Source organism: Physeter macrocephalus, unplaced genomic scaffold (assembly GCF_002837175.3).
Source record: "Physeter macrocephalus isolate SW-GA unplaced genomic scaffold, ASM283717v5 random_1554, whole genome shotgun sequence".
In the NCBI taxonomy this organism is placed as follows: Eukaryota; Metazoa; Chordata; class Mammalia; order Artiodactyla; family Physeteridae; genus Physeter; species Physeter macrocephalus.
Window position 1 is genome coordinate 1 of NW_021146338.1, and position 25000 is coordinate 25000.

At 54.3% G+C, this 25000-nt stretch overlaps 2 protein-coding genes across 3 annotated transcripts; both read right to left on the reverse strand.

The window, feature by feature from the left end:
* Positions 1 to 4: 4 nt before the first annotated feature.
* On the reverse strand, positions 5 to 3147 carry LOC102974880 (adaptor related protein complex 1 subunit gamma 2; the record flags this gene model as incomplete). Its single annotated transcript, XM_028486545.2, has 10 exons — positions 2890 to 3147; positions 2349 to 2473; positions 2064 to 2205; positions 1841 to 1937; positions 1591 to 1667; positions 1377 to 1472; positions 900 to 980; positions 507 to 605; positions 276 to 331; positions 5 to 108 (listed from the first exon to the last, which is right to left on the reverse strand). Coding segments are annotated over exons 1-10 (1087 nt in total), but the record flags the coding sequence as incomplete, so codon positions are not given.
* A 1492-nt stretch (positions 3148 to 4639) lies between these two features.
* Positions 4640 to 12633, reverse strand: JPH4 (junctophilin 4). Of its 2 annotated transcripts, XM_024117282.2 has the most exons (5): positions 12255 to 12633; positions 10727 to 11498; positions 7364 to 7482; positions 6475 to 7007; positions 4640 to 5546 (listed from the first exon to the last, which is right to left on the reverse strand). In XM_024117282.2, the coding sequence occupies exons 1-5, from the start codon at positions 12631 to 12633 to the stop codon at positions 5463 to 5465; spliced, it is 1887 nt and encodes a 628-aa protein (XP_023973050.1). In that variant the 3' UTR covers positions 4640 to 5462. The 2 variants fall into 2 exon arrangements, with proteins under 2 accessions (XP_023973050.1, XP_023973043.1); XM_024117275.1 differs by lacking the exon at positions 4640 to 5546 and having other exon boundaries at positions 6172 to 7007.
* Positions 12634 to 25000: the final 12367 nt, after the last annotated feature.

The window sequence follows — 25000 nt, forward strand, 5'->3', positions numbered from 1 at the left end:
AGGGAGCCATCAGGTTCCCGCAGACATTCCACCACGGTGGGCCGGTGCCGCTGCACAGCGCTGTGATCAGACTGCACCAGCCTCAGCAAGGACGTCAGGGCTACGTACCTGGCCAGAGCAGGAGAGGCCCTGTCATGCCATGGCCGTCAGCCCTCCCCCACCCCGTCCTGCCCTGGGTATAGGAATAAGAGACTGGTGAATCCGGAGACTCTGGAAGAAGGGCAGAGGACCCAGGGCTCAGTGACACAGCCCAGCCAGACACCTGGGCCTATTACCTAATGTTCCTGTCACTGTTGAGCAGGAAGCGGCCAAGAATGTTGACAGCTAGAACCTACGGAGGCAGAGGTTGGGGACAGTCAGGGAAGGAGCAACCTGCTCACTCAGGAGTGGGGACTGCGTGGCACAGGGTGACCAGGGTGGGGAGGAGAAACCAGTGAACAGGACCTTTCTGCCTGGCTGGGGCGGGTGGGAGGGGCCCCAGGGGGGAGGGGCATACGGGAGGGTACCCGCAGGCCCGCTGCAGAGCGGATGTCCATGATGGTGAGCACCGTCTCAAACAGGACCGCATTGCCCGCATTTCGGCTGGTGTCTGTGTTCGTGGCTACCTGCGTGGATGCGAGGGAAGATGCATCTCTAAGGGACTCCGTCCTCTCCTCAGGTCTCTGAAAGGTCTCCATCATATCATCCCTCAAACAGCTAACAAGGTTCCCTGAGCTCCCGCTATGTGCCAGGGGCTACTGCACTGAGACGGACTGTGTCCCTGTCCTCAGGGAGATCCCAGTCCAGAGGCAAATGGAGACGTTATCATATGGCCACCGCATGGTGAGTGGTCATGTGAGGGATGCGCAGGGCCAGTGGGATCACAGAGCAACACGCTTAACCAGCAACCCCACCCCCACCTGGGCCAGCAAGTCATTCATGGTCTCACTGCTCTCCTCGTGGTTCCGGCCCAGAATCCGAAGCAGACGAAGTATCTGGACCTGAAATTGGGTTAAAGGTTGGGGGGTGGTTCTTAGGGGAAGGAGTCGTGGGGCTGAGGAGAAAAGTCCAGCACTGAGGAGAGCGTTGTGAGGGCTCTGGCTGGTTCCCGAGAACCTCCCTGGCCCTCCCCCGACCTCCACCCGTCCCTTGGAGGGGTTCAGAGGTGTGTGAGGCCAGGGGATTTGAGGACAGGCTTTTTAAACATATTGTTACCAAACTGGATTTACTGGCCTTCAGGCATCCCCCTCCCCACACTGGTCCTGGGAGAACCTGGTGCCTGCCACCCTCCCGCCCAAGACACTGACTGAGCCCAAGTGTTCTCTGGGAAGTGACCACTGGCCATGGGCCTACTAAGCTTTTTGTTCTAGGGATATAGCAGGGAAGGGTCAGCCCACCTGCAGGAAGGGGTCGCTGACTCCAGATATGCTGTGTTCTGTGGAGTATCCCGTCGTCACCAGAGTCTGGAGGATGTGCACCAGCTGGGGCACCATCTGGAGGGAGGGCACGGCCTGGTCTGAGCATTCTTCCTAATCCTCTCAATCTTCAGCCCCATTCCAACCCTACTGCCCTTTTCTTCCTGGCCTGGGGCCCGCCCCTTCGCCGGCCCACCTTTCGAAAGTGCTTGAGGGCCGCAGGGCTTCGTTCGCAGAGTTCTGTGATCAGCGTGATGGTGCCCATCAGGATGCCTGGGTCAGGGTGGGGGAAGTGAGTGGTGGGCCGGGGCACAGGGGAGTCTACTGCGTGTGTGTGTTTGTGTGCACGTGCTAGCCTTCTCCTAGGAGCTGCTGTTCCCATCCCGCATCTCCCTTCTGTCCACAGCCAGAGCTGAGGCAGGGGACGAGGAGCCCCATGGCCTTACCGTGGTGGTGTTCGTGAAGCAGTTGGGCACAGGGTGGGAGGAAGATGTCGGAGAGCTCAGGGACCTTCCGGATCATGTGCACTGCAGTCAGAACAGCCTGCAGAGGTCACGGGTCTCAGAGGGGGCAGGGGTCTGCTGGGATGGACCGCCCCCCACACCTCTGCCACATGGCAGACAGAGGACAGTTTCTGGAGGCGCAAGTGCCTAGAACCTGCCATCTCACCTTCTTGCGCACATAGGCGCTAGGCTGCAGGAGCAGTTTCTCCACCTCTGTGGCCAAGTCCCGGCACATCTCAGCAGAGCCCGTGGCACTCAGAGTGCACAGGGCCAGGCCTTGTACAGCCTGAATCCCTTGGCTCAGGTCACTGCAGAGTTTTGGGAGGACGGTCAGTCAAGCCTCTGAAAAATCCAGCCCTTCCCAGTACCTACAGCAGGCAACGCCCTGGGATTTGCCAGTTCCCCACTCTCCCATCTCCCTGATTCCAAGCGCTTCCCAGAACTCTCTCACTTCTTGATGCTGTTGGTAATGAGCAGGTGGGCATCCTGCCTCTCATCCAGTAGAAGCATGGCCCCCAGGTAGCCCACCCTCTTGTCTGTGAACCTGGGGGAGGCGATCAGTTTCAGGCACTCCATCTACAGGGAAGGGGGCAGACCAGGAAGGGGCAGGGGTGAAACCAGAGACACTAACGTCCCTTTTCCATCTTCCTCCTTTACACCAGATTAACCTGTGAGGGCAGCATATCCCATGACCCTCCCGTCAACAAGAAGAGAGGTCTAGGAGATTCAGTTAGTGGGTAGTTTCAAGGAAACAGGAGAATGGGAAGAGAGGAGGAGGTGCCCTGAATGGCGCTGGCCAGAGAATGAAGGGTTCAGCCCAGCTGATGACCAGTTGGGGTTATACTGCGGAAGGAAGTGTGCGGTGCATGCTGTGAGGGCTCAGAAGCTTTGTAGAATAAAGAAATCGGGGCACAAATAGGTGAGGGGGTCCGAGACGGTGCTCCACTAGCTTCTCTCATCAAACTTAGAAGGGAGGCGTCCCTGCCCAGTACCTGTCCAAAGTGGGCGGGGTAGCCTAACAGGTGGACGTAGAGCAGTTTGGCCAGCTGGCGGTGCCTGTGCAGAGGGTCCCCATCGCGGAAGGAGGCCCGGATGTGGGCGCACTCCTTTTGGATCACCTCCCGCTCCTGGGCCTGGGTCTTGGCCTCACGAATCTCCTGGATAAGATCCTGAAGCTTCAGCGAGGACGAGGACGCCACCATCCTGGGGGGGCAAAGCCCGGGAGCGGAGAGGGCTTTAACCTTCTGGCTGGAAGCGTCTGGCCTTTCTACACAGGCTTGCCCTGTACCAAGTTCCTGAGGGTTTGGGTCCCACCGCTACCCTAAAACTGAGCCCTTTCCCCACGCGGGTCCCCAAATTCCGCCCCCTCCTCACCGCGGGAGGAGACTTCCACTACGCATGCGTCCCCGCCCCACTCCACGCCCGTTGCTACCGAGCATGCGCCGGAACCCCGCCTATTTCCCCCCCCCCGCCCCCCCCCCTTTTCCCTCAGTCTACACCTGGTTTCCCATCTCTAGGTCAGCCATTCCCTTCCTTCTAGAGCCCAGAGCTGTTTGTTCCTCGGGAACCGCCGTTCACTTCTTAGGCGGCCTCAGCTTCCCCACACCAGGACGCCAGCCCTAACGCTAGCCTCACCTGGCTTCAGTCTCAACTCCTCTCCTCTCCCCCCAGCACTTCCTGGTACTAGGCCCGGCGAGCGTTGGGACTTGGTCTGGACCGTCCCTCTCCCCGCCCCCATCACGGGACCCCGCCCCTCCTGGGCCGACCAGCAGAGCAGTCTTGAATCCTCTAGCTCAGGCCTTCCTGGTTTGGAGTTGAGGGGAAAGAACTTTTAACCATTTAGGGCCGGCGAGAGGGTAATAACAGGCCTGGGGGTCCCCAAGAGGGCTCCTTTACCCGGAGAGCCTCTGAGAGCTTGGTTTGAAGCCATCACACCCAAAGGAGAGGACAATTTCCCCCCCCTTTTTTTGAAATTTTTTATTAATATATTTTTTTTTTTGTTAAATTTCTTTGTATTTTTTTTTTTCCTGCAAGACTTGGTGTTGGTGGCACTATTGTAGTTTAACTTCAATCCCAAATTCCATGAAATACAAATTAGAAGTAAAGGTTGAGAGGGGAGGAAGAGGGAGGCAGGCCAAGGAGTAAACAGAGTTTGACTAGAAAAAAAGAAGAGTTTGTGTGTGGTGGGCATTCCCAGGCAAGGCCATTCCTTGAGGGAGGGGGTTGGCAGGCAGCTTGCCTCTGCCTCATGCAGGGGAGGGAGGAAAGATCCTCTGGGGACCCTACAGTACCCTCTTCCTAGGGCTTCCTGCCCCCAGGGGAAAAGCTAGTACCAGGGATCAGCCACAACCTCAAACAGGGCTCTCCACCCACCTCTCACCCGGGTTTGACTCTCACCTCTTCTGTGCCTGGAAAGTGTGTGAGAGACTGGTTTCCTTTGATCCCCTCCTTCTGTTGGTTTCCCATTTCACAAGATTCTGATATGATGGGGGAAGGGATATAACCCACTTAGGGACTACTAAACAGCTTCTGCTGCCCTGTGAGTTCTTATTAGCTTGTCTGGTTTGTTCTCCAGAAATGCCTTCCCAGCCACTACTGCCACAGTTGGGGAGTGGGGTCCTTGCTCAGGTGCCTCTAAGCCTCTGCAGTAGAAATGTCTCCTTCAGTTCCCTTAGAAATTTAATCAAAGGCCACACGTGAGTCCAGACCAACCAAACAAACTTTTAGGGGGAGAGAGAAAAGGTGGGAGAGGGTGGGCTTGGCCACATTGGACATTTTCTTTCCTTTACACATTGCTCTTGACATGGTATGCCACCCTAGGGGGTTGGATGAGGGGCTGGCTGTTGAGGAAAGAAAGAGGGAGAAGATGCTGGGGAGCCATTCTACTTTTCATTCCCCTCATCTCCTTCAGGGAAGGATGGAGCTCGGCAAGAACCTAGCTCAGTGTTTGGAGGTGACGTAGGATCCTCCAAGGTCAGAGATGGAGGCTGCACCCCCTCCAGCTTTATCACTAGGCCTCACAGGGACGCCAGGCCCCTTGGGTCAGGGAGTCACAGCAGCATGGCCAGTGACTCGCCCAGGATACAGTCTTCTCCCGTATAGAGTATACCCCTTTTCCATTTTCTCCTTCCTTTCTGCTCAGCTTCTGGGAGACTCCTCAGGACACCAAACCCCAACCCTCATCCAAGTTCAGGTCTAAAGAAAAGGCAGGGAGGGTGTGGGGCAATGGTCTGACTTAGAATTGTGTGTCTCAGAGAAGAGAGCGACTCTGAGCGAGAAAAGCCCTTCATATGTAAACAATCTAGAGAGAGAGAGAAGGGGTGGGTGGGGAAGGGAGTGAGGAAGACAGAGACGGAGCCAGAAGGAATGAGAGAATCTGAAAGGAGAGAGGGAAAGAAAAAACGAGAGAGAAAGCCAGAGGGGGACAGAGGGACAGAAAAGAAGGGGAAGGGAGAAGAGAAAGAAAGATAGGAGAAAAAACAACCAGGAGGAAGAAAAGAGAAAAAGTCAGGTCAGAGGAGTGAAGAGGCAGCAACCAAAGCCAGAACTAGGCCAGGCAGGAGCCTCAGGTGAGGAGCTGGGAGAACAGGAATGCCAGGCTGAGGTCCAGGAGGGCCACGGCTCCCACCACCAACGGGTTGGCAGCTCCCTAGAGAAATGGGGGAAAATGCAGTCTCAGTGCCTGAGGACCGGGTCCAGCGACGGGTCCCACCTTCCTGCCCTGGCTGAGGTGGCAAAGCAGAAGGGTCCCAGGCACCTCTCAGAGGCCAGAGCAGGGACTCTCCAACCTTTGCTTTGGATTGCAAAACACTCCTCTGCTCCCAGGCAGGGCCCCACCTTCCCTCTGGCTCCCTCAAGTCAGCCCATCCTCCCTTCTCCTTCCACTCCCCTCCCTGCAGCACGTGGCCCAGGCAGAAGGTGCCTGGCCTTAGTATCAGACGTTGGCAGCAGCAGCCTTTACTGCAGTGAAGCAGAGAGGGGATGAAGGGGTGAGGATGTGGTTGCTAGGAAACAGGAGAAGGTCTGGAGTCCAATCAGAGTGGAGGGTACTGGGGAAACTCCACCCCTCCCAGTTTTCTGCCTTCTTCCCTATTTCTCTTCTTCCCAGGAGAGGGAGGGAGAGTCAGGGTAGGGAGGGAACAAGCTTTTCCTTTTTTATTTCTGGGCACCAAAGAGAGAAAGTGTGGAGGTGGGGGTGGAGGTGGAGTAGGAAACCAGGAGCCGGAAATGATATGAAAGGAGAGCAGGCAAAGATGTTCTGGCTGTACTGTTAATTATTCGTAACCTTGGTGAGTTACTGTAAGTGCCTCAGTCCTCCCATGTGTCAAATGAGGGAGCTGGACGTGAAGGTCTCTAAGGTTCCTTCCAGCTTGCAAATTCTCTATTTTTTTGAGGTGGGATATAGTCCAAGACTGGGCAGGCAAAAAGGAAGCTAAGTGCAAATCAAAGCCCCTCAGGGGATCAGAGAGAGATCTGCAAAGGATGAGAGGCCAGCCTTTGCGGAGAAGAGGGACCAGGAAGGATGGGAGGAGACTCAGAGGGCACAGGGTGGAGTGGGGGAGGGGAGGGTCTCTCACCGGTTGGGCGGGCCTCTCGGACGCAGCAGCCTCCTCAGCCTCTTCCATCAGGCACCCGGCTTCAGGACCCCTCGAGGACAGGCCCCTCAGGACTGGCAAGGCTGTGGGCTCCGGCTCCAAGCGCCCTGGGGTCCTCATCTGGAGCAAGGGCTCTTCATCCTCCCCTTCCTCCTCTCGAAGACTTCCGGAACTGTCGCTGCAGCCTCCGAGGAGTGGGGAGCCATCTCTGGGCTCTGGCCCCTGCAGCCCAGCCTCATCCTCTGCCTCATAGCCAGCTAGTTCTTCTGCCTGCTCACCGGGGCCCCCCCACTCCTCAGGCCAAGCTTTGGGGCTGGAGAAGGGACCTCGGTCCCCTCCAGAAGGCAGTGGGCTCCGGCAAGCAGGGGGTCGCCAGGGTTGGCGGGAGGAGGCAGGGCTGCTGGGAAGTTCAGGGGAGCCCTCTGAGGGGGTCAGTCCATTCTCGTACACCCCAGGGCTGTCCTCATCCAAGGGCTCTGTGTCAGAACCTTCTGAGTCCTGCCTGGGTCTGCGGCCTGGGGCAGGGATAGCTAAGAATCAGAGGGGACGAACTGGCCTTGGGCTGCAGAAGCTACAGCTTTATCCCCCTGCCTGGGTGCCTCCCAGGACTCTGGTACCCCCAGGTTTACAGCCTCTCATTGCCAGACCCCAACCCCTTAGTCCTTATGACCCTATTTCATAAATTCCTACTTCGCTGCTCAAACAACCGGGCCTGGTCCCCACCCTCTGTCCCCTTAGATCCTCATACCCTGGCTTTTCCTGCCCCAGTCCCCTGCAGGGATTCCCTTCCCCTTTCTCCATGCCCAGGCCCCCCAGCTCCCCAGGAAGCCACCCCCTCCCCCGGCCCCGCCCCAGGCTGCCCACGCCTCACCTGGGGCCTCCAACATGGGCTGCAGGTCCTGGGCTATCAGTTTGGCCATTCGAGCTGCCTCCACAGCCTTCTCGGCGACACTGCTGGCTGCCACTGCCTTTAGAAGGGCGTCTGCTGCCCTGTCGGGTTCCAGGGACACTGTCTTAACAGACCTACTCCAGTCCCTTGGCCCAGGTCCCCACTGCATCACACCCCCCAGATCTGAGCTCACCTCTGGACTCCTCACCCTTGCTCACACTCTGCCAGCTGCTCCCCTTCCCCGGCCTGGCAGGGCAGCTGGCCTTTGGTTTCCTCCCCTAGATCTGGGCCGCGCTTGCTGTCATCACACCTTCCTGCTCCTCTCTCACTCCCTCCACCATTCCATCCAGTAGTAACACTTCCCTTCCTCCAGCTGCAGGGCCAGGCCCTTCCCACTGCCCTCAACTCTGTTATTCCATTCCTGTCCTGCTCCCTCCCAGTGACAAATGAGGCCTCACTCTCTTAGCACATCTCTCTGCAGCTGCACCTGCTTGGTGCTCACAAGCTATGCCTTTTTGCTGTGTTGCTACCTCTTGTTATGAGAATTTTACATCTTGTTTTCTTCAGCCACTTCTGTTATCACATCGTTTTCTCTGCCCCCATCACTGCCACTGCCCCCCGCCCCATTTCCTCATTTCTGAGCTCTGGAACTGGAGTAAGGGTGGGTCTCCCCTTTCTGCTACTATCTATTCCCTCTCCCTGCTAACATGCATGCTTTCTCACCATTGTGATTACTCCTTCTAAGAGGTGAGCTCTTAATCTCCCTTCCACAACACCCCTTCAACCCTGCTCTGCTCCTTAGTTACAGGTAACCTTGAAGCATTATCAATCCTTTCCCCTCTGTTTTTTCTCAGTTCTCCATCTGATGTCAGATGTTTCCTCCATTTTCCCTTCCCTTTTACCTTCTGCTGTTAATCATAGATGCCTTGTAATTATTAGTATTATTTAACATCTTTATTGGAGTATAATTGCTTTACAATGGTGTGTTAGTTTCTGCTGTATCACAAAGTGAATCAGCTATACGTATACTTATCCCCATATCCCCTCCCTCTTGTGTCTCCCTCCCACCCTCCCTATCCCAACCCGATGCCTTGTAATTATTAAATTAGTTCTGTAATCTTGACTGAAGGTGGGGCATAAAGGATCAGAGGTAGAGGTAATCAGATATACTTGCCAGGGGCTTGAATGCATCAAGACCCATGACTCCCTCTGGCCCTGGGCCTGTTTTATCTGGCCTAAGAAAGCAGTCTGGGTATGGGGGTAGGGAGAAGGGTCATGGTGTCCCCTGTCATCTTAGGTCTACTTTCTCTCTATATACCTTGGGAGATATGGTCAGCCTCCTCCCCTCAAACCTGGTGGGTCAAGACCTTTAGAACCTGCTTGGAGGGATCTCAGATAACCCTGCTCTTCTATCTTAGGGCTTTCAGGATCTATACGCCTAGCCCTGTCCTGAAACTGAGCTGATCTCAGAGTTTAAGGCAGGGAATGAGGATCACAGTTTTGGGTTGCATTGAGTTCTGTTGGCAGCCAAGAAACGGCAACATTGACAACGTCCTGTATTTTTGACTTTGGAGGGTATGGTTGATCAAATCCTAGCCAGTAGACCCAGTCAGTGCTCAGGCATCAGGCCAGGCTCAGGCTACCTGGCAGAGGCACCTGCTGCTGGGGCCCTGCTGCTTCCATGGCAACCAGCAGCCAATCAGGTTTGCCAGGCCTGTTGCTGGGGAGACCAACCATCCTCCTCCCACTGCCTGATCTTTCTGGCTACTGAGATCAGTTTTTCCTGCACATGCCCACTCCCCATCCAGCCTGAAGTGCTCCCTGGTGCTCTGCCCTCCCCCTTCCCTGGCTTAAGGCCCTGGACTCTAACCATCCAGACACTCGGATATATCTACAGATAGACATGCTCTGGTTCAGGCATCTACTCTGTTTTTTTTGTTTTGTTTTGTTTTGTTTTTTGTTTTTTGTGGTACACGGGCCTCTCACTGTTGTGGCCTCTCCCGTTGCGGAGCACAGGCTCCGGCCCCTGCATCGGCAGGCGGACTCTCAACCACTGCGCCACCAGGGAAGCCCCAGGCATCTACTCTGGATATGACCTGTTCACTCACATACACACACACACACACACACACACACACACACACACACACACACACCCTTGTCACCCATTTTACAAACTCACTGAAGCATATTTGGACATATCTTGACTTTTCATCCTCTGAAACACTCTCAAATTCAAACAAGATCCTTCAACTTTGCCTTCCCCTTTAAAGAAAAACCAATATCTAAAAATTCCTATGTGTAAATTGTATAAATCAGGGGCTTATGAACTCCTTACAAATAGATTTTTGGCTTTCTTTAGTCACAAGCCATATGCAGCTATTAAGCACTTAAAATGTGGCTAGTCCAAATTAAATGATGTACTCTAAGTGCAAAATACATATTAGATTTCAAAGACTTAAGAAAAATGGGGGGGGGGATGTAAAATCTCTCCTTAATTATTTCATATTGATTTTAGGTTGAAATGATAATATTTTGGATATATTGGTTTAAATAAAAATATATTATTTAAATTCATTTCATGTGTTTCTTCGTATTTTTTTCATACAGCTACCAGAAGATTCAAAATTATGTACTAGGCTTACATTATATTCCTACTGGACTGCACTGCTTTAGATAATGAGGTTCCTGATGCATGAAACGTAATCTGATTTGCAGAAAGAAAATTTCATTTATAGGCATGTCTCCTCCCCTTCAACCTTTATCCGTTGGGTTAAGGGAGGCAGAGGAGACAAAGCTGAGAGGGACTCTCTTTTCAGGTGGATAGATCAGCTGTACAAACTAGACCTTCCCAAGGCCTAAGGCTGAAATGATAGCAGACTGTGGGCTGGCTTGGATGTGGTTACGAAGGTATGCTCCCTGTCTCTCTGCCGGGGGCTGCTGCTCCCAGCAGCAGAGTCCTGGAGGCCGGATCAGCTACAAGAAGAGGAAGACTAGGGACATGTCTGAGTTCCAAGAGGTTTCCTGGGCCGGCACAAGGCAGCACTCATTGCTACTCCCACACGCAACGACACACATCCCCACAAAAGACACTGAGACACGCTTACAGTCTAACAGGGCTTTCCTCAAATACCCAGCCACCCACAGTTACACCCACGTCCACCTGTAGTCTCAGATATAAACACCTCAAATACCCAGGGCTACAAATGCCTGGCCCTAGGCCTGCTCTTCCCCACCGGGCCCTAGGCCTTGCGTCTTGGTCCTCCTTTAGGCAACGCCCCCTTCCTTATCCCCAGGGTACCTTCTCCTCTTAACCCCGCTACGGCCTCTGCACCGGGTGCCCACCTGGCAGCGGCGATCTCCTGGCGCTGGCGGGCAGCGCTCACGGCTCGACGGGCGCCCTCGACGGCCCTGTCCACCTTCTCCTTGACTTTGCCCCGCCGAAGGGCCAGAGGAAGAAGGCTGCGCACGCGCCCCCCGTGCACCAGCCGGTTGCGCTTGTACTTGCCCTCCTCGCGGGAGCCGTCGGGGCGGGTGGTGCGCCCGTAGCCGTGCCGCCGGTTGCCTAGCCACTCGCCCTCGTAGCGCAGCCCGTTGGAGCGCTGGCTCACGCCGTAGCCGCTGCGCCGGTCGGCGCGCCATTCGCCCGCATACACCTCAGTGGCCGAGCCCTCGATGAGGGCGGGCGGCGCCGGGGCCGGGGGCCCGCTGGCCTCGGAGCCCGGGGGTCCCGTGCTGCCCACCTCGCTGCTCACCTCGCTGCGCAGGGAGCCCCTCTTGCTGCCCAAGGAGCTTCGGCGCCCGCCCGCCCGGAGCCCGCTGAGCAGCAGCGAGCGGCGGAAGAACCCGCCGGCCGCGGGGGTGCGCTTTCGGCAGGCCGCGCCGTCAGCATCCCCAGGCCCGGCCAGCACGAAGCCTCCGCGGGAGCCGGAGGCCGGGCTGCCTCCTTCGTCGCCGGTCAGGGGCAGGGGCGGGGGCGGCGTCGGGGGGTCGCTGTGGCCCGAGTCCAGGGAGGTGCGGCGGGGCGAGCGCAGCAGCGCCGCCTGATGGTAGGGCACACTCTGGCGCACCCCGTAGCCGTGGCGCTTCCCAGACTGCCACTGGCCCTGGTAGGTGCCTGCGCGGGGCGGGGTAGGAGGGGGAGAAAGAGTCAGGACCCGCCGCTCCTTGCCACCCCCAGCCCCATGCGCCCCTGGAAGCCTAAGAGTCGGGTGGGAGAGGTGCGGGCAACTGGCGTGGAGGTCGGGGAAAGGCACTAGGAACCAGGGACAGGCCAGGTGGGGTCGGAAGGTGTGGAAGAGCAGAGGGAAGACAGGCAGGTAGTGGGAGATCCGTGGATTAGGGCCGGTCGTGCAGGTAAACAGGGGAAAGGGGGAGGGACAGCCAGGCTGGGGTGTGTGAAGGACAGACAGTCCAGAGGGTGTGAGGGACAGGTTGACGGGGGTGTATAGATGGCATATGACAAGCAAAGAGAACTGTCAGGGGCTGACTGAGGAAATGCGAGGGGACAGGCAGCGCAGAGGTGTTAGGGACAGGCAGGTGGAGAGGGGAGGTGTGTGGGACAGGCAGACAGGGGGTGTGTGAGGGTTAGGGAGATGCGGGCTGTGAGGCTCAGGCAGACAGGGAAGGGGTGAGGGCAGGCAGATCGGGGAGAGGGAAAATCAGGCAGGGGACAGACAAATAAGGAAGGCGTGTGTGATGCTGGGAGGAGAGGGCAGAAAGATGGGCGCAGGGGCGCATATTGATAGGGAAGGCGTGTAGGATAACAGCGGGGCACCGGGGGTTGTATGGCTGGGGAAGGCATACGCGGGGCAGGCCAGCGGGGAGGCGCACGCGGACGAGCAGACAGACAGTAGTGGGCAGGGCCCCGCACCTCCGTCGGAGTAGGTCTCGGTGCCGTAGCCGTCCTGGAAGCCGTCCTTCCAGAGCCCGGCGTAGCGCAGGCCGGACACGCTCTCCCACACACCGCTGCGCCCCTTCAGCCCGCCCAGCCACTCGCCGCGGTACGTCCAGCGGCTCTTGCGCTCCACGCCCAGACCTTCGCGCTTGCCCTGCTGCCAGTGGCCCTGGTAGCTGTGTCCGCCGGGCCCCGTGAAGACGCCCAGTGACTCGAAGCCCTGCGCCCAGCAGCCGCTGTACTCGCCCTGGGCGCCGGGCCCCGTGCACACGCCGTAGCCATGTGCCCGCCCCGCCTCCCAGCCCCCCACGTAGCAGCCCCCGTCGTCAAAGTCGAACTTGCCCCCGGGGGACATGCATGTAGTTGGCGCGGCCTCAGCCCCCCGGTGGCTCAGCGCATCCTGGGGCTGGAGAAGCCGGCTGGGGGCCTGGGAGCCGGGCGAGGCCTGGGGGCGGGGGCAGTTAGACCGGGGCCAGGTGGGGGGCGCCCAGCGCGGGCAGGCAGGGCCGGACCCTCATCCTGAGTGGCTGCGGAGAAAGAGGGGGGAAGTGGCGAGCGAGGCCCCTCCTCTTTGCCCGTCGCTCCCTGGCCCAGTGGCTCCGGAGCCTCAGCACCGCCCCCCAACCCCCCACCCTTCAGCAGCATCTTCCAGCAGCTCCTAAGCTTTGGAGGCACGGGGCTCCCCCATCCCTCCGTTCTTGTACAGGGCCCCTCCCAGGGCTTGGGGTCCTAACCCCAAGCAGGAGTGCCACTTCTGCAACCTGGAACCCCCAAGTATCGAGTGAGGATGGCAGTTGGGGGGGGGGGTCCTGAGAGGGGGCTGGGCAGAATCGTAAGCCACCCGCTTCCCTGGCTGCTGTCAGGACCCCTCTGCCCCGGTTCTTTGGCTTCCCTGGCAAAGGTCGGGGTGGGTGGGTGGGTGGGTTGAAAACGTAGGGGGGAGACCGGAGCAAGGTGGGCAGAGGGTTTGGTAGGGGAAAGGATGGGGATGGGGGAGGGCCTGCAGGGGAAAGGCGAGGGTGCGGATGGGCAGACGGGCAGAAGGGAGGGGGCAGGTTACTCACCATGTGGACTGGTGCTCAGGCTGCCTCCGAGGCACAGCATCCATGGCAGGATACCTCCACTCCCACCTCGCCCAGACAAGACAAGCCCCCTCCCCTTCCGGAGAGACTGCTCCAACCCGGAGAGCCCAGGTGGGGGAGCCGCAGAAGAGAGTCCCCTCTCTCCCCAGCCGGAGGAGCAGGCAGTGGGGGGCGCGCGAGGTAGTGGCAGGGGTAGGGGGAGATGAGAACAGTGTAGGGAAAAAAAATCTGCCTTGGATGGAGGTCAGGAGGATGGGGATGGGGGAGGCTCTGCAGGGGAAAGGCGAGGGTGCGGATGGGCAGACGGGCAGAAGGGAGGGGGCAGGTTACTCACCATGTGGACTGGTGCTCAGGCTGCCTCCGAGGCACAGCATCCATGGCAGGATACCTCCACTCCCACCTCGCCCAGACAAGACAAGCCCCCTCCCCTTCCGGAGAGACTGCTCCAACCCGGAGAGCCCAGGTGGGGGAGCCGCAGAAGAGAGTCCCCTCTCTCCCCAGCCGGAGGAGCAGGCAGTGGGGGGCGCGCGAGGTAGTGGCAGGGGTAGGGGGAGATGAGAACAGTGTAGGGAAAAAAAATCTGCCTTGGATGGAGGTCAGGAAGAGGAGCTGGGAGCTGGATGGGAAAAGAGAGGGGGCTCTCAAGAGGGGGTGTTTTTATTATTTTCTTCTTCTTATGGTTGGGAGAGGAAAAAAAAAATCAAAATTCTGATTCCATCCCAGCGCAAATCAATGTTTGCTCCATCCCAGCATCACGGGGGAGGCTGAGCCAGGCAGATTTAAAGGGGCAGGGAGAAGAGAGGAGAGGAGAGGGTGGGGAGAGGAGAAGACGAGGAAGAAGAGACAGTGGCGGTGATAGCGTTGGGGGGCGGGGATGCCTGGGCAGAAAAGGATGGGTGCCTGCTCAACCTGCGATGAGGGAGGAGGCAAGTAGAGAGGAGGATGAGAGGCACAGAGACCCCCAGGGTGGAAAGAAACCCTGGGATGCTGGCAGGGAGTGGGGTGAGGCTGAGGGGAGGGGAGAGGAGCCAGGGGGAGGAGACTGAGCTGAAGATGGGGAGGCTGGGGGAGGTCGAAGCCAGCGCGGGGAGGAGAGATGCTGGCGAGGCCGAGAGAGGGCGAGAGGAATACAAAGAAAGAGGTGCAGGGGTGAGAGCTAAGGCAGGGGGAGATACTGTCGGAGAGGGAGAAAGGGAGGGAGACCCATTCTGGGGCTGGTGAGGGATGGCAAGGAGAAGAGAGGCAGGGGAGGAAGAGAAGGAGGGAGAAGAAATAGATATGGAGACTGAGAGAGTGAAATAAGGGTTGTGAGGGAGGGAGAAAGCTCTGCACAGGGAGGGCGGGCTTGGGCAGAGACATCTAGCCAGGAAGAGCCCAAGCAGGGGCTGGAGGGCCGGAAGTGGTGTTTCTGGGGCCCTGGGGAGAAGGATGAACCTGCCAGCTGCTTGGACTGAAGCCAGGAAGCCTTTGGGCCTGGATGCCTGTGTCCACCAAGTCCACTGTCCTCCCTAAGAAACTGCTGCAGGGGACCAGGAGGCTCCCCACTTGTGCTTTCTGAGCAAGCTTGAAATGGGGCCCTGCCAGGAAGCCCGGACCCACAGTGCTTTTCCAGGCTGCACCATCTTCCGCCCCTCACCAGCTATTTCTCCCTGGGTTGTCCCTCTGAAGGAGGAGGGCAGACATGAGGGGGTGTATTGGTTTTGAATGGGGAACAGGGGGTCATGTTTGGCAGTGCCATGAAGATGCTGGGGCTTTGGAGTCGTCTCTTTTGCAAACCTAGAGGCAAAGACACATTTGGAGAGGGCCTTATCGTGGCAAGGCCCTCTTCAGCCTTCCACCGCTCCCTGACCATTCACCCGAGGGGCAGAACATCCTGGGCCTTCCTGTTTACAGACAGAAGTAGGCACATACTGTCTTCCCTCCCCTCAGCTTACTTAGATGCTGCATCTACCCTGCCCCTAAGCATTTAGGAAGGAGGACACCATCCAGTTACAACAGGGTAGACAGTCAAATGCACTCAAGTCCTTTTCTTTCTTCCTTCCTTCCTTTCTTCCTTCCTTCCTTTCCTTCTTTCCTTCTCTCCTTCATTCTCTCCTTCTTTCTTTCTTTCTTTCTTTCTTTCTTTCTTTCTTTCTTTCTTTCTTTCTTTCTTTCTTTCTTTTCTTTCTTTCTTTTCTTTCTTTCTCTCTCTCCCTCTCCATTTCTTTGTTTCTTTTTCTTTGTTTCTCTCTCTCTCTCTCTTTCTTTCTCTCTATTTCTTTCTTTTTTGGCCGCTTGCAGGATCTCAGTTCCCAGACCAGGGGTTGAACCCAGGGCCCCAGCAGTGAGAGTGCTGAGTCCTAACCACTGGACTGCCAAGGAATTCTCTAAAGTGTGTTTATTTTCATACAAGGTCTGGTCCACCCCATCATTTTACTGGAAGAGAACTGAGGCCCAGGAGGGGAGATCACTCACCCGAGGTCACATAGTAGAGGTGGCAGAGCTAGGATTAGAACAGACTTCAGACCTTTTGAACCCTGTAATTCCTCCCAGGAGTCCTTGTACTTGGGAACCTCCCTTAAACTCAGGAGATCCATTTTTGATTATGGTAGTAAGATAAAGAGCATGAGGTTTGGAATAAACAGGAATTTCCCTTGCACTTTGTTTTTCTAAAGGTGGATATGAGGTTGGAGAAACATGTAAATTTTAAGCCTTTAGGGCTGGGACTGCATCTTCTAAGGATGTGGTCCCAGCACATGGAGCATGTCCTAGCTTGGAACAGGGCAACTATGGGTCTACTTGGGACAAGGGTGGTGGTGGAGAGGTCCTTCCTTCCTCCCTCCCTCCCTTCCTTCCTTTCCCCATTCATCAGACATTTATATAGTTTACTGTGTACCAGGCACATTGCCCTGGGCTACAGATCCAGTGGTGAACACTGAAGTGCCTGCTCTCGTGGAGCTCACTATCTAGTAGAGAAGACAACTAACAAGCAACTCTAGAGTAGACAGGGGTAGAAACAGAGAATAGGGATGGAACCTAACTTCGGCTGGCTCCCTAGGGAAAGAGGCATTGAAGAGGAATCCAGAAGGAGTTCTGGGGCAGGCCCAGCTGCATCGCATCACTCACCCCTAGATATTCAGGCCTTTCTTCACACAGTGCCTTGTACTATTCAGACCCTAAGATTCCCCTTTTCTCCAAAAAGACAAAGTGCAGGGCGGGGAGGGTGGGCTGTGAGGAAACGAGAAAAGAAAAACAAAGCTATGGACCTGAGGAGATGTGTGCCCTGTTCTTTAGGGAAGAAGGATGGCAGGGTAAGTGGAAGTGGGGAGTGATGCTTGTTGGTAGGGTGAGTGGGTACTGAATTCTAAGCTGCAAATCAAGGTATAGGTCTGATGACTCCCTGAAGAAGTCACTGGCAAAACTACCCTGGCACTTGTGGGGCTCACAAGTCTTAGCCCCCCCATACTGCCCTGAGAGAGGCAGTTTTCCAGCCTCTCTCTGGTCTGTCCCTACAGGTCCTATAATCCCTTCTTTTAGGGTAAAGATGCTTTTTTTTTTTCCTTTCAGAGGATGCACTGGTTTGTTCTGCCACAATTTACTAATGCCTGGGGGTCATAGAAAAGGAAAGCAACATGAAGTGAAGCAGCTCTGGGCTTGGAGCTGCACTGTGGGTGGTCCCCCACCTGCATTACTTCATTCAGTCCTCACAACGAGACCTAGCTGTGAGCAGCCCAGGCTGGAGGCCAAGAGCTGGGCTTGCAAAGATGGACAGACCTCAGTCTGAATCCTGACTCTACTGCCTGCTAGCTGGGTAAACCTGAGCACATTCCTTACCTTTTCTGAGCTGCAGTTTGTGTATCTCTAAAATGGGAACACCCTAACCTATCCCCCAGCTTATGGTGAGGATTGAAATGATCACGTATGAATAGCACGTGTGATTATGTATAGAGGGAAAACCACCTGGTCTAGTGCCTTGTACATAGTAAATGCCCAGTAAATGGGGCTTGAAAAATAGGTGGCATTATGCCAGTCTTATAGGTGAGGAATCTGGGACCCAGAGGTTAATTTGCTCAATGTTGCACAGCTAATATATGGCAGAGTTTGGAGTTGAATATCTAAGAGACTCCCAAGTGAGTATTATTTTAACAAATGCAATTTGGGGGCCTATTTCTAAAAGTAAAGCATGCTGATTGTAGAAATAGGAAAATAAAGCACAATATCAAGAGTAAAAATCACCCGTAGTCTCACTGCATGACAAACACTTGAGCGTATTTTCATATCGTCTTCTCTCCTACGCATTTTTTATTTAACATAATCAGCTAAATGATGCATAGACAATTTTGTATCCTACTTATTTGCTTTGCATTACACTGTAAGCATTTTTTCATGTCATTGAAACATCCTTGAATTTTTAATGGCCGCATAATATTCCACTGTTTGGATGCAGCATAATTTGTTTAACCATTCTAGCATAGCACTTTTATGCCATTTGCACAGTTTTTGCTATTAAAAATTCACATCTTTGTTTTTTGGCTGCGCAGCAGGGCTTGCGGGATCCTAAACAGGGATTGAACCCCTGCCCTCGGCAGTGGAAGTGCAGGTTCCGAACCACTGGACTGCCAGGAAATTCCCAAAACATTTTTAAAAGAAACATCGGAGATACAAAGATCTGTATAAAAGATGTTAATTTCTGACAGTTCCCTGGGGGTCCAGTGGTTAAGACTTGGCACTTTCACTGTGGTGGCCCAAGTTCAATCCCTGGTGGGGGAACTAAGATCCCACAAGCTGTGCGGCCCAGCCAAAAAAAAAAAAAAAAGTAAAAATGCTTTATCATGGAAAATTTCAAAGATATACCAAGATAGACAAAAGTAGAATAAAAACTCCCATGTGCCCATCCTTCAACTTCAGCAACTATCACTTCTGGCTAATCTTATTTTCTCTTCTGCCATTTATTTCAAAACTTAGGTATCATATTATTTCAGTCTATGGTTTCTTGCAGTTGGATTCTTAACAGTATTAACAGACCCAGAATTGCTGGGTGAGAGGATAGAAACACTTTGTAAGATTTTGGATTTATTTTGCTAGAATCACTTCCAGAAATGTTGTACAAATTTGTACTCTCCCCAGTGAGAGTGCTGGTACTATTGCACCCTCACCTGTATTTCACACACACACACACACACACACACACACACACACACACACACACACACACACACACCCCTTCTGCCAACTTGACAGGTGAAAAGTGCTTTTTTTCATGCACATTTGTTTGATTGCCAGGCTTAGACTGAGAAGGCACTGCAGTGGAGTGAACCCCCTGAAGGACCCTTAAAAACATGCTGATACCTCCTGGGGACCCCAGCCAGGGCCTGTAGGCTTGGGGGTTCATCTTCCAAATTGAGCTTCCCCCTCTCCCCCCAGGGCCGGGAGGAGCTTGGGAAGCTCTCCCACCTCATCCCACCGGCAGCCACCAGGGGTCAGGATGGGGCCAGAGATCCCCATGGTGGGAGAGAGGGTAAGGATGGCCTGCGTGGCCAGACGCTACATTTCCTCTATTTGGCCACTGCTGGCAGGACACACAGCTCCCCTCTGCCTATCAGATCGTGATTCCAGAATGTTCTTTCCTGCGTGACCACCCCTGCCTCTCACTGCTCCCGGTTTTGGCTTGCTGAGAAGGGAAATGGTGTTTGAGAACTCGTTTCTGCTTCTTTCTCCACACTCTCTGTGGGACTGGGTTCTCTACAGAGCAGGGGTTTTTAACCCAAGGTCTATGAACTGAGGGACCCAAGGATGGGCCTTAGGGACTGTGAACCCTCTGAAAATGGGCAAATGGAGCATGGATATCCATTTTTTCCCCTCTGGGGAGAGGACAATAGCTTTCATGAGATTCTGAAAGGGGCATCCATGCCCAGCAAAGTCCAGCATCTTCTGGTACCCCCCTCATCCGTCCTAAGCCCATTTGTTTCCTATGGTGGTTGTGAAGGGAGCAGCTTGGTATTGGAAAGAGAAGTAGTCCTGGGGGTTATGCTACGGGGTTGGGCCTTCTACATCATCCAATGGAGCTGAGAGAAAGAGTCTGAATTTTCCCTGGGGTGGGATGGGGAGGAGAAAGGGATACGGGCAGTCATTGGGACTGAATTAGATTTGGGTGCACATTAAGGTACCATGCCTCACACTGAGGGGCACATGTTTGTATGCTTTAAATGATCAGTGCGTGGAGCAAAGGATCAGGGGAAGGAAGGCCTGGGGTCACCCAGGCCATTGGTCTTGGAGGCTGTACCTCTGAACCATGGGTGGTGGCAGGGGTAAGATGCCCAAGAGGTAGAGAAACCAGCCAGGTTACATTCCACCAGGGCACTGCTCTGTGTCTTATTTCATCACAACTTGCTCGAAGTCCTAGCCCCTGTACATGTGTGGATGGGAGGTGGGGTTAGGACCCCCAAGATCCCCAGAGCAGTGCAGGCTGGCTCTACCACAGAGAGAGGAGCTGTGGGCTTGGAGAGGCTGAGAGTCAAGGCTAGAGTCATCCAGCACATCAGATATGAAGAAAAACCTGAGCATTCCTAAACCCCACACTAATACCCTGGTTTATCTCATAATAATGGTTTATATTTGTACACAAAGGTAACCTGAGGATACAGCAAATCATGATCATTACCCACATCCCTTTCTGGCAGCAGAGGAGGAGGCAACCAGTAGAGACCTCGTGGTTAAACCACAATTATCATACGGGTGTGAATACACAGCCTTCTGCTTCAGGCTCCTCAGTTTCTGATGTTCACTCTGCACTCAGTTGCTCCCTCATCTTATGCTCCAGGGCGGAATTTCACCTCTTGCAACTGCAACTGCTATTTCCCACAGAATTTCCTTATTAAATGGGAAATTAGCATGTGTGAAAGACAGATTAACATCTAGTTGACTCTTTCTCTCTGATGAAAATAGAAAAATTGAAAAAAAAATATATTTTTATAATCAATTAGGCAGGACAGGCAGGAATGTTGTTTTGTTTTTAAGAAGTTGTTGGGGGTAGGAGTTTATTAATTTATTTTATTTATTTTTTGCTGTGTTGGGTCTTCGTTTCTGTGCTTGGGCTTTCTCTAGTTGTGGCAAGCGCGGGCCACTCTTCATCGCGGTGCGCGGGCCTCTCACGATCGCGGCCTCTCTTGTTGCGGAGCACAGGCTCCAGACACCCACCCTCAGTAGTTGTGGCTCACGGGCCCAGCTGCTCCGCGGCATGTGGGATCCTCCCAGACCCGTGTCCCCTGCATTGGCAGGCAGACTCTCAACCACTGCGCCACCAGGGAAGCCCTGAAAATATATTTTAAAAGTAACATCTTCGAAATAAAATAGGAACGACAATTCAAAACACCGTGTGCCAGGAATAAATGCAGGGAGATATCCCTCTCTGTGAAATTCATTTTCAGGTAAAGAGGTTTCTCCTTCTGCCCCTTGGAGCTGGCAGAAAGGTACCCCACCCTTTCCTCCCTTGCTCTTGTGCGATGCCTCCTTCCAGATGTGACAACCACAGGCTCAGTTCCTGCTGTTTGCGCTCTGGTCCTCCTGGACCAGGCTGCTCTTGGTAACCATAGAGAGCAGAATGTGCCCTTGTACTAGCCTTAGGTGGGAGAGCAAGGGCATTCACACCATTAGTTTAGCCTCCCCCCCTCCGCTTTGCCTACCAGTGTCTCTGCACAAGCACCTTTACCTATTCAATCTGTAATTTGAGTCATGGCTTTCCAGCAACTCCGGAAGAGGTGGTGGTGCAGGCTGATCATGATGTGAGACACGGAGAAGTTGAGGTCGATTTCACCCTTCAGTGAAGGGTGACTGAGCAGTCAGCGTGTCCCTGGTTCCGTGGTGTGGGCGGTACAAAGGGAAGCTTCACACCTGACAGCTTCACACAGCTGGTAGCTCTCAAGCTGGGGCCTGAACCAGGGCACCTCCCAGCCCCTCCCACTCCCCTGATACATGGTGAACACACCTCTGAGAGAGAGGTGCATTAGGTATATCTTCCTGTTAGCACTGGCTGCTTGAAAGTGACACTGACTAGGTGACCCAGGAAGAGGGCAATATTAGGACCCGGAATTTTTTTGTTTTGCAGACTAGGTGGGAGATGATAGTACTAATAAGTGACATTCAATGAAGGCTTACCAAGTTGTGTGCTAAGTTCTGTGTTTGCAGTATCTTCTTTAAACCTCACAATAGCCCTATGAGGTAGGCACTATTATCTCCACTTTACCGACGAGAGCGCTGTACATTATACAGATTGGTAGCTCTGTCCTAGGTTAGCGGTTCTCAAACTCTGGCACGCAGCAGAATTAGCCAGAGTGCTTGATCAAACATAGTGTGTGGGACCTCATCTGCGGAGTGTGATCCAGAAGGCTGGGGTGGGACCCAAGAATTTGCATTTCTCCTGAGTTCCCCGGTGAGGCTAATGCTACTGGACCAAGGAGCACACTTTGAGAACCACTGCCCTAGGCCTTACAGCTACCGAGTGTAGAGTCATGGCTTTAGAGCAGTTTCTTTGGTTTCTAAAGACTGTGGGGTTTTTCTGTTTGTTTTTTGTTTACGTCACACTGCACAGCTTGCAGGATCCTAGTTTCCCGACCAGGGATCGAATCCGGACCCCAGCAGTGAAAGCACCAAGTCCTAATCACTGGACCACCAGGCAATTCCCTAAAGCCTGTGTTTTTTAGCCATTGCACACACTGCCTCATTGCAGACTTTTCCATGAAGATTCCCCCGAAACCCTGCCCTTGGTGGGGCATGGACTGGGTGAGGAGGGCAGTCATCCTCTCTCTAATCTCCCTAATCACACCCATAGCTTTCTCCCCACCTGGAAAGACCTGTCCCAGCCTCCCAGCTCTTTTTCCTTGTGGCTGTCCCCCTATTGGGAATATCTGCCTAACAGCACGACTCCACCCTCTCCTCTGCTCTCAGTTCTGGGAACCACTCTGGTCCTACCCTGCAGACGGGAGGAGCGACAGTGCTCATTTGCTAACTTGGCTTCAAGGCCATGCGGTGGCTGGTGTTGCTGTGATCCTGTGGTTCCTTTCTGCTTCCAGGTCTGTCCTTGTGACTTCATGCTCCAGACCACCTAGCGACTGAGGACCCTTCCCCGGCGTCCCTGGTGGCCAGACCTCTCTTGTGCTGACCTCCTGCTCACTGGAATCTTGGCAGGTCCCCTGCTGCTTGAGTGAGCACTGTGTGTAAGGTAGGGCTGGAGCTGCCCTGAATATGTTCAGAGTGACTGGACATTCATCACTGGGGAAATGTCTAAGGTCATAATCCCATCCTCGGAGCTGGGCTACCCTTCACCTTACCCACCGCTGTGTCCCTGTGCTGATAAGCTACAGGAAAAGGAGGCTAAGATGGCTTTTATTGCTAGTATTTAGTGGTGATCCTGGTACCCCTCCCCCATCAGAGCAAAGTTCTGGGGTGGGAGTGAGGGAGTAGCGTGACCTTGTAGTATAGCAGAAAGCATCACGCAGGGACAACGTGAATATTGGGACCCAGATGCCACATCCGGCAGCTCCAGCGCCTAGTAAGGCTCCCACTGCAAAAAGCCACTGTCTCATCTTTAATAAATCAAGCATTAGATTAAGCACATTAGAAGGCCAAGTGTCTCTTTTCTATTTCTGGCCTTCAGACACTAGTGACGGTGGTGACCTCAGGCTGTGGACGGGAAGGATGGTTAAAGGGTTTGTGGCCCCAAACCCTTCCCGGGAGAGCCCTGAACAACTCGGGAGAGAGTCTGACAGTTTTCATGTTGGCTGATGATGCACCAGGCCCTCTGTCTTTGCCTCGGTTCAGATTTGATTTCTGGGCCTTTGTCTCCATGAGCTTTACCCTTGAACAGCCCTGTCTGTCACACTCTCACAAGTTTCTGGACGGCTTTCCAAGCAGAACATGGGACTCAGTTCCTAGGGCGGCTCTGGAGTCTCTGACATTGTATTGTCTGTGGTTGTTCTGCCCCACTCCACCCCTAGGCCCTAGAGTGCAGAGGCCCCATTCCAGTGGTAAGCAAAGCCTGACAAGGTGCAGTAAGAGGCCAGAGGCTGTCACGTGTCCCCAGCGGCTGCTAACCCCTTCCCAGGTCCCACTGGGCTACCACAGCCTGGTCATCTGGATTTGTTCTGAAATTCAGAGCTCAAGCTAACTCCAGTCAAATCCACCCCCTGGAGAGGCGAAGGCAGCCAGCCGAGAGGGGAGCCGGGGTGTGCGGGCCCTGTGCATCTGTGGGAGGAACTGGGGACTCTTCCTTACGCCAGGCTCCAGCGTGGGACTCCCGTGCAAAAGGGAGAGGAAATGTTGGTGGGAGGGGGACAAAGAAGGCCCGAGGCACTAAAGGCTGGGACAAGCCTCTGGCAGAAGTGGGAGAGAGGCCTCTGGTAGCCCCAGCTGGGCTGGGCCCACCCTCCCTTTGGAATGCACTCATGCTAATGAAAAAACACTATCCGATGGGTTTGGGATCTTCCGGCTTTAGGGTGGGAAGGGCAAAGGTCTGGGGCCCCTGAAGAGGTGGGTGAAGTTGATCTTGGGTGGCCTCGGCCTGCAGCGGCTTGAAGCAGGGTTTCGGTTGCAGGCCAGAGACTGAGGTCAGGCAGCAGCAGTGAGAGCGCTGAATCCTAGCCACCAGACCACCAGGGACCAGTGGCCAGTGACAAGGCCCTGGTCTGTCAGCTGTGTAGAAATGAATTTCCACATAGAGATGGAAAGCAGCAAAACGAGTGAAGTGTTTATTAGGAGGAAAAAGAGTACAGTATGTGTGGATAGACACACAGGGGTGCTCAGAGAGAGAGTCGCGCCCTTGTGGTAGTTTGAATCACTTTGATGGGGCATTTCTTCTGGGTTTCCTTTGGCCAATCATATTGTTTTGCCTGGTCTGAGTCTGTATTTGGTTTATCTCAGGGTCCTTCCCTGTGTGCGTGCGCATCTCTTAGCCAAGATGGATTCTAGCGAAGAGGCCTGTGGGTAGTTGACATCACTTACTATGGGGTGGCGCGCCCTCCCTTTTTGACCTCCAGGGAGCCTTTCTGCGTGTGTGTCGTTCGGGAGGTCTCCTTGATTCTGAGAATGAGGAATATGTGGTCTTTTATCTCTTATCTGGGCAGGGCCCAGCCTCCTCTCTCGATTGTCCTGTTATTGATATTTTGGAGTTTCTGTCCACAGGGAATGAACTCCAGCTGCTTACCCTGGGGCCCATCTATTTCCTGCCTCAAAATCACTTGACATTCAACTTTCCAGTAACCCATCTTCCCTTTACCTTAGACATGACTTCTTTTTTTTAAATTTTTTTAAATTTTTTAAATTTTTTTAACATCTTTATTGGAGTATAACTGTTTTACAATAGTGTGTTAGTTTCTCCTTTACAACAAAGTGAATCAGTTATACATGTACATATGTTCCCACATCTCTTCCCTCTTGCGTCTCCCTCCCTCCCACCCTCCCTATCCCACCCCTCTCCGTGGTCACAAAGCACAGAGACTTCTTCGGCTTCTTCGGTGTTAGGCCTCAGCTTGTCTGTAGGCTCGGCACAGGCATCTGGGCCCTGACTAGGCTGCAGGGGGCTCTTGCCCAGCAGCATGGCTGTCAGAGCGGGCTCTGGAGTCTGTAATTTCTGTGTCTTTGGGAAAGTTGTGTCTCCTCTCTGAGACT